This window comes from Bradysia coprophila (genome assembly GCF_014529535.1).
Source record: "Bradysia coprophila strain Holo2 chromosome X unlocalized genomic scaffold, BU_Bcop_v1 contig_35, whole genome shotgun sequence".
NCBI classification, from domain to species: Eukaryota; Metazoa; Arthropoda; class Insecta; order Diptera; family Sciaridae; genus Bradysia; species Bradysia coprophila.
In genome coordinates, this window is record NW_023503325.1 from 966458 (window position 1) to 987491 (window position 21034).

Sequence of the window (21034 nt, forward strand, 5' to 3'; positions counted from 1 at the left end):
AGGCTATCATTATGATAATGCACATATTTCGTTCTTGCCTCAGGCTATCATATTTTTCTACTTCCTGGAAATGTGCAAAAGTTGTTCCAATTCCAAAGCCTGGAAAAGACCATGCCCAAGCCTGTAATTACAGACCAATTTCCTTACTGAACTCTCTTAGTAAAGTATTAGAGAAGACTATACTTAGCAGGCTGAAATCACATATATCAGCCAATAACTTGCTCGCAAATGAGCAATTCGGCTTTCGCTCCGGTCAATCGACCAATCACCAACTTGTCAAAGTTTGTAATCATATCAAAGAAGCACTTAGGAAGAAACACTCGACCGGCATGGTGACCTTCGACATTGAAAAAGCATTCGATAGTGTATGGCACAAAGGTCTTATACATAAATTGTTTGTTCTCAAATTTCCATTGTATCTGATAAAGATCATTGAATCATTCCTACACAAGCGGTCGTTTTACGTATCAATCAATGATCATAAATCCAATGTTTTCCTAATTCTTGCTGGAGTTCCCCAAGGTAGCGTTCTCAGCCCCACTCTTTACAATATCTTTACTTCGGACCTGAAAATCACCAAAAGCGAAAAAGCATTCTTTGCAGACGACACTGCCCTATACAAGTCCGCGAAATCTCCAGCAAAAATCGTTAAAAGCCTGAACACGGCCAGTAAACAACTCACCGAATTCACCACCAAGTGGAAAATTAAACTGAATGACTCCAAAACAAATGCCATCTTCTTCACTAGAAGAAGAGCTCAAAAGTGGCTCCCTTCCACTGGTATTACGGTCCGGAATACTGAGATTGCATGGAAAAACTCTCTCAAATATCTGGGAGTCACCCTGGACAAAACACTCACGTTCAGGTCACACATTGACAATGTACAGGTCAAATCGTTGAAACTTCTCGGGGCATTGTACCCCATTTTGAACAAAAGATCCAAATTAAATACGACCAACAAAATTCGTGTCTTTAGAGCAATCATAAAAAAGTTGCCTACTATCAGCATGCCCAGTGTGGGGACGTTGCGCCATAAGCCATATTCAAAAACTTCAAACTATACAAAACAAATGCCTAAAGATAATTCTGAATCTACCACATCATCATGAAACTACAGACTTGCATAGACTCGCCTCTATCCCAACCATTACCGAACAAATTGCGAAAATTTCCCAAAAATTTCTAAACAAACTAATCTTCTCTGAAAATCCAATTATCAGAAATCTCACTGAACAACTGAATCCTGTGTAAATAGCCATGTAAATATGAATAGAAGTAATAACACGAAAAATTAGGAAATAATAAATACAAAATTCATTGGAAGTTTTTTGAAAATTTTCTTCTGCCCAAATTAAATCAAATAATTTCGCCAATAGTAATTCAAAACCAATTGAAACATCATCAGTATGAAAAGCTTAAACCACAAACTAGCTGAGCACTATCCATTGAATCTAAACATTGTAAAACCAAATGTAACAATTGCATAAATAAATAAAAAAATGAATGCCTGGTTTGTAAACATCAAAAAAAAAAAAAAAAAAAATTCTTTTCCAACGAGTAATGAAATTCTGGATTTCTTGTCTAACAATCTAGACGTACTTACCTCAAAGAGTTTGATTTGCTTTATTGATAACAACTCGAGGACTAAGATTGGACTAAGAATCTAGAACCTAAGACAATTTTTGCCTGAAATTGTATTCTTAAGAGAAGACTTATGAAAGAGAGTATTTGAACGAGTGTGAACTTTGCGGCCAGAGCGAAGCGAGAAGTAGGCAAGAAACGCCACCTTTTCATCGCATATAATATTGTAGACTAATATTCACGCCGTAAGTGCGCCTTCTATTTGAATACATACCGCATAACGGGTCATGTTAACGCTTAGTTTTTTACATTTTTTATTCGGTCTCCGCGTTATTTTATCAGCTGTCAGTTGAAAATATTTACATTTTTGGCGCACTTATGGTGCGAATTAGGAGTAAAGCAGTTATTGCTATATTTTGGTTTGTTTCCATATTTTTGTGCGGAGGATACATTTGTGCTAGGTGAATACTATCATTATCAGGGTGGTTCACCAATGAAAATAAAAGAGATGTAAAATTCATGGAGTATCAAATAGACATCGCACTTACTTACACCTGACTATCATTTTGTGATCTTAAAACCCCAACTCATTTAAAAATAGTAAGAAAACGAATACTGGAATTATTGAAAACATTAATAAGTCAGTAGGACCTGACCCACCCAAGAGGTGGGACCTTGTTCACACAAAAATCTAAAAATATACAGAGCAACCAGTTGACTAATTTACGCATAGTAAGTACGACAATCTAACAAAATATGTGATTAATAAATGATAATGGAACATAGTGGACTACGTGCAAAACACTATCGCACGAAAACGACATTGATACACGAAACCCTGTGCAGCTATGAGAGGCAACTATAAAAACTGTTCACCCAATGTATTATAATATATCTATTTTTACCAGATTAGCCAACGTAAAGACTACACGAGGAAAGTGTTGGCATATCTTGAATTGGTTTTGGTACTATCACAAGTTGATTTTAGAAAATTCTGGGATGTTTACATGGAAAATGACACTGATTGAATTCGTAGATAAGAGAAGGTGGAGCGCGTACAAGAATTTTATTTCATTCACTGACGTTAAGTTTTGTCGCTCAGTTAATGCTCTCAAAGATAACTGTGAGGTTATATTTTTCACAACCGATTTTGGTTCGAAAAGACCTTTCAGCGAAAGTTGTCATTAAAATTTTTGGTTTTAGTGCCACTGACTCTCTTAGTTATATACTGGCACTTCTAACCACACTGACCTTCCAGCCACTCTCACATTCCTAATCACGTTGACACTCCTAACCACGCTGACACTCCTAACCACGCTGACACTCCTAACCACGCTGACACTCCTAACCACGCTGACACTCTTAACCACGCTGACACTCCTAACCACGCTGACACTCTTAACCATGCTGACACTCTTAACCAAACTGACACAATGTTTTTTCTCTTGTATTTCATTTTAGTGAATCGTGGTTCCAAAGCAATCGTAGATCCTAGAATCGTAATTCATAGGTAATTGTAGTTCCAAGGGAATCGTAATTCCCAGAGAATAGTAATTTCTGAGGAATGATAATAATTATTCGAATGGAATCGCAATTCCAGAGAATAATCTCTGTGGCATCGGAATTACCAGGATATCGGAATTCCTAGAACATCGAAATTTCTGCCGAATCGGAATCCTATTGAATCGTAATTTCTTTAGAATGAAATTCCTTTTGAATCGTAATTACTGGCGAATTGGAAGGTAGGTGAATCCAGGTAAAGATAGGCGAACTCAAGTGAACCCAAGTGAAGGTAGGTGAACCCGAGTGAAGCTAAGTGAAGCTTAAAAACCATTCGGTTTCATTACTAAATAAAATTAAATAAATTTAGTTCGTATCGCCGTGGTAATTGTCAACAATTAGTTTCATTAACTCAGCGACTGGGCGACGAAAAAATAAATTTTCTAATGCTATTGAGATTGTTGGTTTTCCGTTTCAGAGCATCTCATAACTGGCATATTTAAGTACATGTTTCCACAAAAAAAAATCCAATCAATAAAAATGTTATATTTTCATTCACCAATATCAATTCAAGATAAATTATTGCTTACGATTATCAACATTTAAACAAAGTCATATAAAAACTTGTAGTGTCAGTCTATATTATCAGTATATTAAAAAAATTAGCGCGAGTTTAATATACTTGCAGAACGAAATCAATTTAAAGTTAAATAATTTATTTGTTATATTTAGTAGCTGGGATAAGCGATTGCGAAAGTAAGTTTTGCATGTTTTGTGATAATAATTTGTGATATGTTTACTACAAATTACTAAATTAGGAATAGTGAGAAAAGACTGGACGTTTCATATTTCCACATTATTGTTATGAAGTGCATGTGACTAGTAAATCACAAAAGGTGTTTTGCCAACGGCCTCAATTCGTAGTTAGTTCGACATTTATTATGAGTGCGTTTGAATCAATTGATTGGAAATGCCCTAGTCCCATTGCACAGCATTAGGTAACGTCAGATTTTTCGCCTATAAATGCCGAACAATAACACTAACACTAAATCCTAACAATAAAGGCAAATGTCAAACGATAAAGGCAAATGTAAAAATAAATAAATTTTGACTAGACGGATTCTGATCAAACAAAATGTCAGTGTACAGCTCGTGAAAACTAATTAGTTTTCGAGTCGGACTAATTCATGCCAAGCGATAAGACTTTAAAACCATGACGTGATCAATGTCAATGACATTGATCACGTCATGATTTTAAAATCTTATCGCTCAGTAGATATTGGTCTAATTGAAAAACTAATTGCTTTGTTGAAGTTCTGAGATCATGGTACGGAGGATACATTTATGGTTCTCCATTCAAATGACAGTTCGTTCAAACAGTAGAAAAGAGGCGCAACTTGTTTTAAACAAACAGTCAAGTCAACGGATTGCTTAACGACGAAATGCAATTACAGCTTTATGCACATGTTGAGGAAAGTACTGCAACGAAATCTGTTAAAATAGGGAAAAATATGCCCTATGGAAAGAATGGAGTTCAGACGGAAGAAATCCGAATCATCTGCTACTTTGTGCGCAACTTTTTTTTGTAAAATTTTCTTTCTAAAATTTTTTGGATCAAATTTTCGTGTACAGGCGCAGAATGCGTCACCTACAACGATATCAGTTATTTTGTAATTTAATTCACAAGGACTTGCGTCACTTTCACCTCTTAGCGTTTTTTGACTGATATCAAGTTGTTTGGGAATACGAAATTTTGCATTTTCTTCATTTCATACAACTTTAACACGCAATTCTCAGCCAAATCGCAGCTTGACTCGTTGAACTCGTTTGGATGCCTTCAATCCATATATGAGTCCGTTGGGATCAAAAGTAGGTTTATTCCATCTGTCAAAGTGACGTTTTAAACGTGTTGTTTAGTGTTGTCAACAGAATTAAATCATTTTATTAGATGTGCGGTGACACCGATCGTTTCACACAAAATAATTCTACCTCTGCGATAAGGTAATGTTATATGTATGGAAAATGGATGTTCAATGGAAAGGTTGCATTAACTGTGTAACAGCAATAGAAACTTGCCAGGAAGAAGCTTGCCTTCGGCTCGGGCTATAATCCCACGTTCCAAAATAAAATTTGGAAGTATTTTTGTACTTTACTATACGTGCTAGTGTTTTGGTGTGAATGGAATGACGATATACATGCATATACATCACATAAGTACTTGTCGTTTGCACCAACACATTCTCGCATGTATAGTAAAATCGCCCAAAACCACTTGCAGTGGAAGCAGAGCCTTTTTTAACATACAAAGTCGGAGGAAAAGTGCACCCCAGTCCCCTATCAGTGCACCACACTTTTGATAAATGCACCCCAGTGCACCCCAGTGCACCCCACTTTTTATAAATCCGTCCAGTGAACTTAATTGCCACATCGTTTCTTAAAACTTTGCGCTGCGATTCAAAATTTTCATTCGCTGTAATCCAAAAGTTTCATCGACCAATGATGCGACCCTTCAAATCACGTTAGAAACAACGACTCAAATAAAAATCATCGCGTCCGATTGAATTTGCTATCGATTATCAAATTATGCCCACCACTTACCCATACCCAAGCGCACTATTTGTCCGAAATCTTCGTAGAAAATGTCTGAAATTTTAATGAAAATTGTCCGAAAAATTCAGTGGGAGGTCTGACCTACCTTCACAGCTGTTAACGACAGTGCCGGCTTAGCCTATGTGCTAAGCCAAGGGCGCTGGGAATAAGAAATGGGGTGCTGGAAATGGTAGCTGTAATACGAAGCCCAGGGCGCTGAAGAGGTGCCGGAAACAGAAAACAAAAAATGTAAATTTTATGATAAACGTCGGCTTTTTTGTGAGGGCCCTTTCGAGAAAAAAATTGGGCCCTTCGGAAAGTTGTGCACCCCAGTGAAAAATCCTTATAAAAGGCACTGAGTGGAAGTGCGACGCAAGTCCCTTATTCTCTTACAAAAGAACTGATTCGGTGGGGGTGACGCTTCGAGACGCAAAAAGAAATGCGCCACAAATGACAGTATTTGAGGATAGTTACACTATTAGTGTAAACAACTCATTCAAAAAATTGGTTTTTAAAAATAAAGTACTATTTCATTATAAGGAAAGTGCGGCACACAGTGGCGCATCATATGGCTGTATGAATCGGCTCTATGAATATATTTCTTCCAGGACATGTTTTCTGTGTCCTTCAATTTTATTAACAGTCATTTCCTCAACATCTGCCACTTGCGACGCTCCTTCCTTTTAAAGAAATGGTTACTTATCAGTTCTTTTATAAGAGGATAAAGGGACTTGCGTCACACTTCCACTGAAAGTAGTTTTGGGAGATATTTGTTATTTTGTAAGTATTCCGTAATCTTTTCGATCGAAGTAGCCTTAAAAAATAAGGCACGACTAGTACGATTGTACTGTTAAACTGTTAAACTGTCTTGATATAATGAATCTACATGAAGTATATAACTCGAAACGTACTACCACTCGGGCAAGCTCTCGTGTACGTACATATCTCGTTATGCACTTCATGTAGCTGTTATCTTCGTGTGCGAGGACCCACTTTACCTCCCTAAAAACATATATAATGTCGATATCTGTTTTCGCACTTGCAGATAATAGTATATTATGATTCCTGAGAATATTACCAGCGTTAAACACAAGTGCAACGAGTGTCTGCGTAATATACAAGAGAATATTACGCATGCAATATTCTCCAGTATCATAGGTTTCTTCCAAGCACCGAAAACGCACCGATGTCATCAATAGAACCAGAACCACAATATATTTTTCTTTGTTATTTTGTATTTTGACAATTGTATTGTTAATAGTGTTGAGGTTATGGCTCTGTGGAAGACAGTTTGACATTTAATTTCATCTTGGAATATAGGTTTCATTATTTATGCATGAATATATCGACATTAAACACTGTTTTTCGGATTATTTTATCGAACATTAACTCTGCCTTAATTTGCGCTATGCGTGGCGTTGTTATGATTTACCTATAGTTGATAGGCCTACATTATTATGTCGATAAGTTGGTCTATAATAACGACGTCACGCATAGCGCACACTGTGGCAGAATTAATATTCGGTATAATAATCCAAAAAACGGTGTTTAATGTCGATATATTCACCTCAATGCAATAAAACACTAAACCCAATGTCAACAATTAAGAAATAGGTTATATTGCAGAAATGTTTGCGTAACATTATGGCTGTGCCATTTTTTCGAAACATAAAAGCGCTACCATTTCTGGTGACAGACAGCGTAGCAACAAGAAGAACAACTTGACAAAATAAAATTAAATTACCAGCGATTGGTATCGTACCATTTATATTCAGCGTTCGAACTGTCATTATTTGTACGTGACACATATTATTATTTTTCCTATCAATCGTACAAAAAAAAACGGGAAATCGTCAGAAAGGTATACATTATTGGTTGCGCATACTACTTTCTCTGCTATCAATTGTACAAAAAAAACGGGGAATTTATTTACATTCAAAAAGTCCTTATTTTGTGGAAATGTCCGAAACGAACTGTTAAATAACCGGAATGAACTTTGAGAAAATGAATTCCATGTTTCTTATATCTATTGAATCGGTGTTCCTATTTATAGATCTTCAAATATAATTATTATTGATCTTAAAAAGTTATAATATACCCGTGTAGCACTAATAGTATTTATTAAAAACTCTTTCTTATTGTTGTTGTTGCTGATGAAGATACTAATAATTTAAAAAAAAAAATTGTTGTTTTAGCTGTAAACCAATAACTCAACCAACAACAATATTAGTTTTATATCAACATAATGTGTGCGAAACGAGTATTACTAAAATTCATGACATCAGCATATATGTTGATGATTAAGCACCAATATTCAGTCTTTGCGCTGATCTTACTTAATCAACTATATCATGGGGCCTATGCTGACATAGAACCGCAGCCGAACTTGAACTATGATGACGCGACGATTCCGACGGTAAGTAAAATTTGAAGAAAAAAAAACCAACCAACCTTCATCGATCAATCAATTTAGTTCGGTTTGTTACCGATATGTATTCGATTTGTTATCGGTTTAATGTAAAGGAAGTAGGAAATGAATTTAACCGCTTGACGTATTTGAAACGATAGTAATTACAGCGGACGCCTTTCAATTTTGTGCATTATTTCGATTCAGCGGTTTGACCAGCTGGTCCGCGTAAACAAACAAAGTCAATTAATTTTATAATCAGGAGTAGATAAAAATGGCAATAGTGGTTTGTTTATTATCGTTAACAATACCTAAAACCACCCCTGATTAACTTTGTTTAGTGCACAAATAGTGCACAAAATTGAAAGTCGGTCATTGTATGAGTGTATCCTAAAAATAATTTTTATCTACTGTAGAGTCAAAATATTTATAATTTTGAGCAACAGTCTAGGAGTCTAGTTAGCAAATGATAGATATGCATGAACCGAAAGTTTTTTATTTGAAAAATGTCTTTTTGTGACGGTTAGTGCAACTCAAATGTTGATTTGACATTGAGTCTATGTAACACGTATGCGGCTCGATTTTTTTTTTTTGGCCGCTACATTGAACGGAAATGCAATCATACAGGAACACGGTGAACTTGAAAAAAAATTATTTGACCCATCGTGGACAATAAAGTTTTTTCCTTTAGACGTCACATTCTCTCACAAGAGAAAGAGCCGAAACAACAATTTTTTCTCTCACTTTTTTTTAACAAATTTTTCGTTCCCAGTTATGTCAATTTTATTTAGGAACTTTAAACCTTGAAACAATTTCGAATTTCATTTGTTATAAAGAATTGACGTAACATAAGCTAAATATAGATTAGATTACATACTTTGATTGACGACATAAAAAATGAGTGATATCACAGTGATCACTGTGATCGCAGTGTACAACCAAGTAAACAAAATATTCATTTCAAGTTTGTTGTTATGGTTTGTTCGGAATGTGACGTTTTGGTCAGCCTGAATAAAAAATAGTATACGTCACACGGAACAGAAAGATGTTTGTTCTTGACCACGGGTGGTGACAACCTGGGTCAAAAACGCAACTTTTTGATCCTAGTAGCATAATGTACTATAATTAGTGATTCTTGTAGGGGCAGTACCACGAGTCAGAATCACATTACAAGAAAATATTTCGATGGGAAATTTTTGTATTACAATTATTGACCGTAAAGCTTGTGCATAACTTCACCAGCTGATCGGCAAACATATTCTACTTGTATAATACACAATCAAAACACATTCTTAATAACGAGTTCATTACGTATGTATGCCTCTGAATTGTTTTCGATGCTGCTTGCGATCTTTGCTGGAGATGTTCAGCTGTTGCTGATTCTGCACAAGCTTTACGTTTAATAATTGTAGGTCGATTTTTCGTATTTTTTGTGATCTTTTTTGGAAGCTTCCAAGTCTGCTTTATAGCTATACCAATCATGATATTCATGACAATACTCTTTGGGATAAGTTATTTTGCATAATTTAAGTGGCGAATAAAGGTCTAAAGATACGTTTGGCTTTCATTTTGATAGAAATTTTTGCTGGTAGACCTAAACGACCATTCAATTTTCTTCGTTAAATGTATTTTTTTTAGTGAACTGAAATGTTACAGAATGGCTAATAGCCATTGGCTATGGGAGAAACTACTGGTTTGATAATATGCAAAACAAAAGAAAATACAGCCAGGAATTGCTAATTTTTCACTCGAAATAGGGCAGTTTTTTCGTGGGATTGATTTATACATAAACCTATGTCGAGTCAGAAATCTTCTTCCGACCTTCATTTACCCCTGAAATTATACAAATAAGCTAAAAAAAATACTTTTTCAAAGAAAATAGAGATCATCTGCTTGTGAAACAGCCTTTCAAATTCACAGCGACCTAGTAGAATGACTGCTTCAAAAATAAGTGGCTATAAAAGACGTCATGAATATCATGATTGGTATTGTTGTAAAGCTTAGACCTCAGGCTAAACAGCACCCATATTTTTGTGATCAAACGAGTCCCCTTGTAAGGGAAATATTTTCTTGTTGTGTGATTCTTACACGTGGAACTGTCATCTACAAAAACCAGTAAAAACATTTATTGTCTACGACAGGTCGACTAAAAAAATTTGCAAGCTCACGGTGGGCATCATAGAAGTAAGAATCACTCATCAGTGTTTTGAGTGTAAAAATGTGTTCAGAAATATACAAATGAGCGGTCGTAATCCGTAGACTTATTTGCACATCAGACAAATATAATTCTCGTCATTACAGTGCTCATAATCTGCAAGGAAATGAATTGAGTTCGTTATCAGGTAAAACTTTCTTGACCTGATAACGACCTCAACGAATATCCCAGCTGATTTTGAATTATTTTTTTGTTTTGTTTCTTATGGCCTTAAAAAGAGAACGGACTACAACCGCTCATCTGTATATTTTTTAAGTCATTTTGACAATCAATTTTGCATCAGAAATTGTTGATTGAGCAGATGTGTTACAAGTAGAGAAATGATAACAGATGGGGCTGCTGGCGAGGCGGTAGCAACGCCATCTGTTATCATTTATCTGGTCACAAGATACCTTTTTGTGATTTTGGAATAATTTGTGATAATTTCCAGGTGCCGGATAAAAGTCATGCGTCTACCACCGACAACAAATCTTCGTCATTCGTCACAGATCTTGGCTTCATTCATGCATTTGTTGCATCAATATCGGTGATTTTAGTATCAGAACTGGGCGATAAAACTTTCTTCATTGCTGCTATTATGGCCATGCGACATCCCAGATTAGTGGTGTTTTCTGGTGCAATAGCGGCATTAGGTTTAATGACTGTGTTGTCGGGTAAGAATTAATTGATTTATCTTTCCATTTTCTTTTTTGATTTAATTGACACTTATCCGATTGTTTCTCTGTTCTCTGAATACTGTAGCTGTGTTTGGTATGGCTGCAACAATTATTCCAAGAATTTACACGTATTATATCTCAACGGCACTTTTTGCCATTTTCGGTTTAAAAATGTTAAAGGACGGCTACTATATGTCGCCGACTGATGCACAGGAGGAGTTGGAGGAAGTACAATCGGATTTGAAAAAACGGGAAGATGAGGTCAGTATCTTCTTTAAGGAATCGAATTGTATTCTTGTTAGCAGAATGAGCGTTGGTTTTCTTTTCCTTGAGCATGTACATTGTACAATTTAAAAAAAAATGGAATGAATGAGGAAAACATCCTTTTTCGATGTTTACCTTATCTACAGTGATCGCAAATGTAGTTTCATTTCGTCATGTCGCCTCAATCCAATTTTCACTTCATCAAAAATAATTTGCAGTAAACCTCTCGCGTAAGCCTAATTCTATTGGGTAAAAAGTATCGCTGTGTTCAGGAGAGCTTTACTACTTTAACGGTATCTTGTAGAGTTGGTGGATATAGATATATCAGGTTGGGACGTTAATCCTTTTTTCCATTTCCGTTCATCATGTAAATCATGGTCGCCTTCCTGTTGCCGCTAGGATCCTGTCTGGAACGCCAGGTCCTATTGCAGCAATTTCTGAAGTAACCACCTCATAGTCTCCCAGAACAACCTGGGGCCACGTCTCCCACCAACAATGACTATTGCACCTTCGTGGTGGATAGTTCGTGGACTGCTTCTGAAATTTTTCTAACGAACAGAAGTAAATATTTACGCCATAGATGTCGTAAGTGTCTCTACACAAATCGGCGTACGCGACAATAGTCGCCACAACAACATCAAACGCCAATTTTTTCTGGTATGGCAACTCTAGCTGTCCATTTAGAGAGTGACGTATAGTGTCAAAATTTACAGAATTCCTTTGTTCTAATGTAAATTTTAACACTATACGTCGCCCATACGTCGCTCTCAAATGGTCAGTAAATTTCATTCATAAAATCAGATGAGCTGTCACTTTGGCATCGGCAAAATTGTTTTTTTTTTTCAATTTGCCATCGTATTTTTCCAGTGACTTTCCAATTCAGCAAATTAAACATTTGATGTAAACACTATCGACGTAGTGTAAACTTTGTGTTGTAGCGTAATTTCAGCGGTGAGATTTTTAAATAAAATGAAAATTTTTTAAATCTCGCGTAGCAATACAGCACTGGAAACCTCGCATAAGTCGCTGTGTAAGGACACAGTTAATGAGCTGAAAATTCAAAATGAAAATTGACACGGGCTAACTGAATTTCTCAACTACACGACATTCTGACTGTGCCTGCACACAACGACTTACTTGAAAATACAACAAAATACGACTGCCAAAATTTTCGGATATCGCAGCTCTTCATTGTATTCAAAAAAAATCAGATGAACTGACAATTTTGCATCGGAAAAATTGAATTTTCTCAATTTTGCCAATGTATCTTTCCGGTGAATTTCTCTCTACAACAAGAATTTGACGTAAACTCTATCGATGTAGCGTAACTTTTGTGATGTAGCGTGAGTTCTGTGTGGCGGTAAGATTTTATGAATGAAAAATTTGAAAATCTCGCGTCACAATGCTGCATTGCAAATGACGCATACACCGTGCGTCGAAATTTATTTTTTAGTTCATTTGTTCATCCACTAATTCACTTAAAACTTAAATTCTGAAGTCACTAAAACAGTGGATCGTTACTAATGTCAAATAAACTGGTTCGATTTATTCGTCATTTTTAATTAAGAGCAATGGACCCTTTGCAGATTTTTAGCCTACATTTAGGCGGGAAAAATCCTCAGAGAAATAATCAAAAAACGATTATTTTCCCGCCTAAATGTAGGCTACAAATTTGCAACATTGCTCTTATTTCCAAATAATTGCCAACAATGGTATTAGATGAAAAATGGTTTTAGAATACCGCCAAAAACGGCTATTAGTAGGAACATCATCCACTTACATCATAAATAAGTTTGTTCCATCGTACGATAAAAACTATTTTTGACAAGCCGAAAACGAACGAGATCTGTAGATGCCATAACCTCAACGCCTTTGCGAACAATTTGTCAACAATAATTTTTTTTGGTTATGGCTCTATGGATGACGCTTTGACAGCTCAAATAACCTTGGAACAGACCCAGACGATGTAAGCATTCTTACCGTGCATGTGTGTTTAACATTAATGTGGAATGAATTGGATTGAAAAGGCATGAAATGAAAAATTTGTTTGAGTTTACCGTTTATTTTGAAAATCATATTTTCATTTGATATAAATTTGCATTAACTGTTTTGCACCATTGTCTTCGTGCAAAACATTAAATGAATAAAAAGATACAGCGAAAAATCATCGGTGATCCGTTAAAAATCTCTGGTATATCTGCCGTTAGAATGTGAAAAAAGATAAGTTCTGTCAAAATATTAGCAATAAAAAATCAGATCATTTGTGGCGATAAAAAGACGCATCTTCCAAAATTTTGGAAATAACTTGACAAACTGAATAAACAGCCTCAGAAATTGTTGCTGGTGGTACACAGAGCGATGAAAATTAACGGAAAATTCAAAGCTCAGAGCCGATGTACAACAACTGAGCTTTCTACTGTCACTTTCACGTTGCAACACAGCAAACTCGCGTATATGGTACTTCGGTTGGTCTGTAGAGGCGCCACATTTTTTTTCAGTACTTTATTCTTTGCGCTCTATTTTTAAGTGAATTAACTTCACTCCCTTGTAAATTGCCATGAAACGTCATTGCAGTGAAGATAGTTCACAATAACGTAGGATCTCTGACATTAGTGATTTTATGACGAAAAAAGTAGAGTTTTCAAGCCGAGGTCTTGTAATTTGCACACGCCATATTAGATTAGTCAATGACATCTCTTTCATACAAAAATGCTGCGGAAGTGAAACTCATCACAAAATTGAATTTTTCGTAACTTCTCAGAGAGATATGCAGCCGAAAAAAACTTTTTTCCTAACTAGTGTTGAAATATCGCGAGGCGAGCATTTTAGCATGCATTAGGAAAATAACTAGTTCCGCTAGTTCCACACGCGAAGTGTGCATGCTTTGTTGTTGGTTTCTAGTGATGAAAAGTGAAATTTTTCGTAAGCTTGTCCCACTCGGCTCCGCCTCGGAAGTTGGATTGATTCTGCTGTATAAGGCTTCGTAAATGAAACCTGCATACACTGATTACAGGAATGCAATTATTGCATAAAACACGGCTCACGTTTGATGGATGCGAACAGAGATTTTTAACGCATTATTGTTGATTTAAAGCTTTTGTTTTCGGAACGTTTTTAGTACGATAATCACAAAAATTTAACTTTTGCTCATAATTTGTCAAACCGTAACGTATTCAACACAAAAATTTATTTTCTAAATATTCCTAAAATAATTGGTTTTTACTTCAAATTCAACCTCCGAAAATTCAACCCGAACCCGTGTCTAGCTCCTTAAAACAATGAAAGATGGACCGTCTCCAAAATCACTGTCCACATCGGTTACAGTTGAACCACTCGATGATGAAATTGATGTGAATGGACGTACTGACCAACAACCATCTACATCGATTGGATTACTGAGACAAGTTAGACATTCTGGAAATGATTTGGAAAATAAATCCAATTCGAATGGTGATCTGAATTCAATTGAGTTGAAACAATTGAATAAGCCAAATAATCGGGTTAGACATACATCAGTCTTTAAAAAAAAAAAAACACAAAATGGACTAATGGTTTTGAACGTTTTGCTTCTTTGTTTTAAGTTCGAAAAAAGTGTAAATCTGTCAGCAAACAAACTGTTATACACAGAAACACACATAATGTAGAGATATGAAGATAACCACAGTGAATTTCTACAGAAAATACCATTAAACTGTGGCTAATTTCAAATAATCACAAAACAAAATCATGTTTATCTTGCTAGCTTCTTAGTCTGATAGAATCAGCATTTCATTATTGGCATTTACATTAGGATATAAACTGGTAGTATCATTTCATCGCTTTTAAAGTACAAGCATAATTCATGCACTTAATTGTTTTCCTCTGTCCATATCTGTTATATGATTAGACGGTAGAACGGTAATCAAATTGTTTTCACATATTTTTGTTTTCCCTAGGGTCAAAAGTGGCTTATTACACACCTAGGAAAAACAAGAAAATTGATTAAGGTTTCAAATGCATGTAAAATCCATTACAAAACTCGGGATAAAAATGAAAAGTCTCGTTTTCGTGTGTTGTTTGACCTCGGCTTCGCCTCAGATCAACAAAATTCACACAAAAACTCAACTTTTCAACTTTTTATCCCTTCTGATGACTATTACATGACTGGGGATAAAAGGATGAAAAGTAGAATTTTCGTGTGAATTATGTTGATCGAGCGAGGCGTAGCTGATCACATGAAAGCGAGACTTTTCACTTTTATCCCGAGTTATGTAATGGATTTTACATGCTCATTGCGTCGAAAATTGTGCTTGAAACATGAAAAGTACGGGTTTCAACGCAAGTAGTATGTAAAATCCATGACACGATTAAGGATAAAAACATGAAAAGTAGAGTTTACGTGTGATTAGTGACATCGACTTCGCCTCTGATCAACAAAATTCACACTAAAACTCTACTTTACACGTTTTTATCTTTAGTCGTATCATGTCATTTTCGTAGAGACAATAATCAGTGGCCATCATAAATGACATCATATAATTTTGGGTGATTCTTGACACCCTCTCCAACTAGTCTTATTCCGTCCAAATTTGCTAATCGCCACTCGCAAATGACGTCCGTTTTCGGGATACTCGGGTATATGAATATCGAATTGCAGAAAGGAGATGTGTCCAAACATAGTGAATTATAAGAAAAATGAAACTTCATTTATTTAACTTTGTTTCCAACAGTCTGACGTCGTCAATAAAGGTTTTTTGATACTTCAGAAGGAAAAATATCGTCAGCCAATTGGAAATGAAACTAAGTCAATGAAATTTCATTTCTCATATAATTCGCTATAATTGCACATGTCCTCTTTATGTATTTAGATGTTCAATGAATTGCATTACAGGTTCGCCTCACTGTCGCCATGATGTTTACTAAATGTCCCCTGTCTAATTTGTGTGAAAAAAAAAATTTGTATGTAGACACAGCACTGCTTCTAGCATGAACATCGAAAATATTCGGAGGCTCATGAGATCACAGTAGGCACCGTAGGCACTGTGTTTCTTCTGTAAAGATTGATGACTTGTTTTCGTGGTATGAGTTCATCCTAGCTCTTATAACTAAAGCCTCCAAATTTGACAATTGTCAGTAAAATGTTAGTGAGGAGCAGTGATGTGATGGACTAGATCTCTATATTAAACTTAGAATCAATTGCTTTCATTAATGATGAATTTCAGATTCCCCTTCGTGCGTCGAAATGCAAAATACTTAGAAAACGTAGAAAACGCGCACGGCATTTACTAAATCTAGTACTTTGAGACCGATATATGTTGGTTGTGGTCAAAAAACAGAAATAGTATTTTACATGACCAGGGATAACAAGATGAAAAGTAGAGTTTTTGTGTGAGTTTGTTTGATCCGAGGCGAAGCCGAGGTCATTAAACACACGAAAATGAGATGGATTTTACATGCTGAGTTCGAAAGAAGTGCTTGAAACATGAAAAATACGGCTTTCGACGCAGGTAGCATGTAAAAGAAATTGATTCATCTTTTAGATATTTCTAAACTGATCTCATCATAAGAATGTAATTTTGGTGGGTTTCGTTTGTTTCTTTCGTTTTATTTGTTCCACACGTATTCCACCACATAAAAGTAGCGTTTGTCTTTACGTTTCTTCGATTCCACACGTATGTGTGAGTGAAACGATACTTTTTACGCTTCTTTTGTTGACAACATGTCGAACGATGTGGAACAATTAAAGCTGTAGACTGCTAACCAATTACAAACATTAATTGAGTTGAGTTTAAGCTATCAGACACCATCTTCCTCTTTGAGGAGCATACGTAAAATGTGAATGGCCCAGACTAACTCAACCACATCGATAGAATTAAACGTATTGATTCATAGCTTTAACATTTAACTCCATGTGTTTCGTTCCTTTTAATAGTCCGATCAAACTTAAATCACCAGCTTCTTACACTTACCACATCCCGAATCCTCATTATAACACCACCACCAACAGACCACAGACATTTTAATTTTTTATTTTTACATTTTCATTCATCGTAATAATAAAAAGCTTTAAATGATTTCAGTTTGAAAAAGAATCAGCATCAACATTGGTTCATGATCCGGAAACCGGCAGTATTCACAAAACGAAAAATCGAAACTTCGGTTTCATGACATCTCGTATATTAATGCAGGCATTTACAATGACATTTTTAGCCGAATGGGGTGATCGATCTCAGTTGACGACAATAATATTGGGTAATCTTATCATTCGATAATAATTATTGTAAAGAATACCGCACATCGACAGATGAACTATTCCATCCCACCCACAAAGTTTTGAGTCTGTTAGAGTCTGTCTACTGATTTATCAATCATCTAAAGAGTAAGATAATCGAAAGTGTTTCTGTAGTTTAAAGTCTGGACACCTGTTATAGCAAAGCAGTATTTGCCGTTACATTGGGCTAGTCAAAACTTGAAGTTAAGGCGAATCAAAACCACCTTATTTTGTGGACTCGGTCGCCAGTATTCAGGCTTTAAATGTCTGTGGGCGCAAAGGGTAACTGGCACAGCACTGCTTCTAGCATGAACATAGAATTCGGAGGCACCGTAGGCACTGTGTGTCTTTTGTAAAGATTGATGACTTGTTTTTGTTGTATGAGTTAAAACGTTCAATATAAACAATCCTAAGCATTAGCTCTTATCACTAAATCCTCCAAATTTGACAATTGTCAATTTAGTCTTCATGCTAGGAGCAGTGCTGTGCAACTGGGCTTTTTGTCCCTTGGACATACATTTCGGAATTTTTCTCGTAATTTAGACTCTCAGCCTGAAAAGTTGTATACGCATCTGTTGTGGACGGTATCACTTGTCGCACTCACTTCGTTCGGGCTACAACTCGAGAAATTGCCTAAAATATACCGTCCACCACCGATACGTAAATAACTATTCGCAATCTATAGAAGTATTGTTGCTTTACGATAAATCACAGGCGACATAGTACTCCCAAATAAATTGAAAACCCAAAATCATCCAGAAAACGGTTGTTGTTACTTTCGCTCTGTTATCAGATTATGGGCCCAGCATGCTTTGTGGACTATTCTAATTTCATTTTCTAAGTCATTGCATTATATTTTAGGTGCTCGTGAGGACGTATATGGTGTGATTGTAGGCGGTGTCTTAGGACATTCAATATGTACGGGTTTAGCTGTTATCGGTGGTCGAATGATTGCACAGCGCATATCGGTTCGGACAGGTAACTTTGAGATGAGACTAGCCGATTGTGATTGTAAATGTTAATTCTTCATTAATTCTCCGTCATTCAGTTACGTTGGTTGGCGGCGTAGTTTTCCTGCTGTTTGCGCTGAGTGCATTGTTTTTCAGTCCCGATGAAGAGAAACCAGCCATGAATCCTTAATTTATTTTTGTTACATCTATCCCAACGATATATTTAGAAACTATGGAAAGCGGAAAAGTATATTCGTCTAAAACATTTAATTAGAAAAATTATTTTATGTATTTTTCGTACAACTTGACAAACTGTTTCAATTTACAATAATTGAAAAAATATAGTGAATTGAACATCAATAAAATTGTGTCAAAATTAACAGAGTAAAGCAAATGATGAAATTCCGTTGTGGAAGTGCCCATAATTTTTGATTTTTTTTACGAAAGAGCTTTTACTCTTAATCCTGGGACTCAAGGATTACATTCGCTTCAAACAAGGTTTTTTAGGTTTTCTATTATATTTACAGCATTTTACGAGCAGAGTTAAGTTCCTGTAATTCCAACATTACCGTAGGAAGTTGTCAATGAGATGTGGTGAATGAAATATTTTCTGATGAGCGCCGCAGAATATTCATTCCCAATCCAAGAACTCACAGATTGCTATTCCAGGAATAGTGGAATTTCAGGACCTTACGTATGTTCACCTCAAAAATGGTACATATCCAGTAGAAAACCAAAAAAACTTGATGGAAGCGAATGTAATCCGTGAGTTCTAGGATTAGGGGTCGGATGGATCATTCAGGAATAGTGGAATCATAGGAAATCACCTCTGTTTACCTCAACAATGGTGCACATCCAGTAGAAAACCAAAAAAAAACTTGATGGATGCAAATGTAATCCGTGAGTTCTAGGATTAGAAGTCGGATGAAGCATTCAGGAATAGTGGAATCATACGAACTCGCCTCTGTTTACCTCAAAAATGGTACATATCCAGTAAAAAACCAAAAAAAACTTGATGGATGCAAATGTAATCCGTGAGTTCTAGGATTAGGGGTCGGATGGATCATTCAGGAATAGTGGAATCATAGGAAATCACCTCTGTTTACCTCAACAATGGTGCACATCCAGTAGAAAACCAAAAAAAAACTTGATGGATGCAAATGTAATCCGTGAGTTCTAGGATTAGGAGTCGGATGAAGCATTCAGGAATAGTGGAACTTAGGAACTTACGTCTGTTCACCTCAAAAATGCTACACATCCAGTAGATAACAAAAAAAAAACGTGATAGAAGCGAATGTAATCCGTGAGTTCTAGGATAAGGAGTCGGTCGGAGCATTCAGTAATAGTGGAATCATAGGATCTCACCTCTGTTTACCTCAAAACTGGTATACATCCAGTAAAAAACCAAAAAAAACTTGATAAAAGCGAATGTAATCCGTGAGTTCTAGGATTAGGAGTCGGATGAAGCATTCAGGAATAGTGGAATCATAGGAACTCACCTCTGTTTACCTCAAAAATGGTACACATCCAGTAAAAAACCACAAAAATTGATGGATGCAAATGTAATCCGTGAGTTGTAGGATTAGTAGTCGGATTAGTAGTCGGATGGAGCATTCAGTGCAATCATTGAAACTCACCTCTGTTCACCTCAAAAATACTACACAATGTGTAGTACACATTCAGTAGAAAACCAAAAAAAATTGATGGATGCGAAATTAATCCATTAGTTCTATGATTGGGAACGGGTGGAGAATAAGGGATTAAATATAATATTAAGTTCGAGTTACATGAAATGTCCAAAAGAGCCATTTTATAGTTTATAGAATATGCAAAATCTGTAAATAAAAAACGCTTTTGCTACTCCCAGTGTTTTTAGTAGTTTTTTTCTTTGTCACTGTTGGTAGTCCCAAATAGCTAGGACATTGTACCAGTCCCAGAAAAAAGTTCTTCCTTAAAATGTCGGCGATGAATCAGGCTTTAACAAAACCAAGCCACATTAGAAATTTTTGCTTTTTTTCTGAGATATTTAAGTGTTTTGTTTGTTCGTGTGAATTCTGTTGATCCGAGGCGTAGCCGAGTTATGTAATGGATTTTACATGCTGAGGGCGTCGAAAGTAGCGCTTGAAACATGAAAAGTACGGATTTCGACGCATGTAGCATGTAAAATCCATGACATAACAATGGATAAAAAGTTGAAAAGTCTAGTTTCCGTGTGTTTATTGATCTCAAATTCGTCTCGGATCAACAAAATTCACACGAAAACTCTACTTTTCATCTCTTTATCCCTAGTTCTGTAATAGTTAACAAGGGATAAAAAGATTAAAAGTGAAAAATTGAGTGAACTTTGTTGATCCGAGGCGAAGCCGAGGTAAATAAACACGAGAAAACGGGACTTTTCAACTTTTATCTTGAGTTATAAAGTAATAGATTTTACATGCTTGTGAAACCTAAACCAATTTTCTTGTTTTTCTAGGTGTGTACAAAGAGGTAATCTGAAAATAATTGATAATTAGTTCAGCTACGTATTTTTACCAAAAATTGGTACAAAAGCTCCAGATTTCAAATTATGACGGTTCGCCGAAATTTCTACTTCTATCTTGCAAATTTTATTGGTCAATATAG

The 21034-nt window shown here is 35.9% G+C and overlaps 1 protein-coding gene across 3 annotated transcripts; it reads left to right on the plus strand.

Annotated features, from left to right (window-relative positions):
- Positions 1–3857: 3857 nt before the first annotated feature.
- On the plus strand, positions 3858–18832 carry LOC119069502 (transmembrane protein 165-like). 3 transcript variants are annotated; one of them, XM_037173575.1, is made up of 8 exons: positions 3858–3977; positions 7866–8086; positions 10723–10945; positions 11034–11209; positions 14479–14712; positions 17272–17443; positions 18324–18440; positions 18511–18832. In XM_037173575.1, exons 2-8 carry the CDS (start codon positions 7916–7918, stop codon positions 18600–18602), a joined length of 1185 nt encoding a protein of 394 aa, XP_037029470.1. In that variant the 5' UTR covers positions 3858–3977; positions 7866–7915; the 3' UTR covers positions 18603–18832. The 3 variants fall into 3 exon arrangements, with proteins under 3 accessions (XP_037029470.1, XP_037029469.1, XP_037029471.1); XM_037173574.1 differs by lacking the exon at positions 3858–3977 and adding an exon at positions 7442–7531; XM_037173576.1 differs by lacking the exons at positions 3858–3977; positions 14479–14712 and adding an exon at positions 7446–7531 and having other exon boundaries at positions 18511–18777.
- Positions 18833–21034: the final 2202 nt, after the last annotated feature.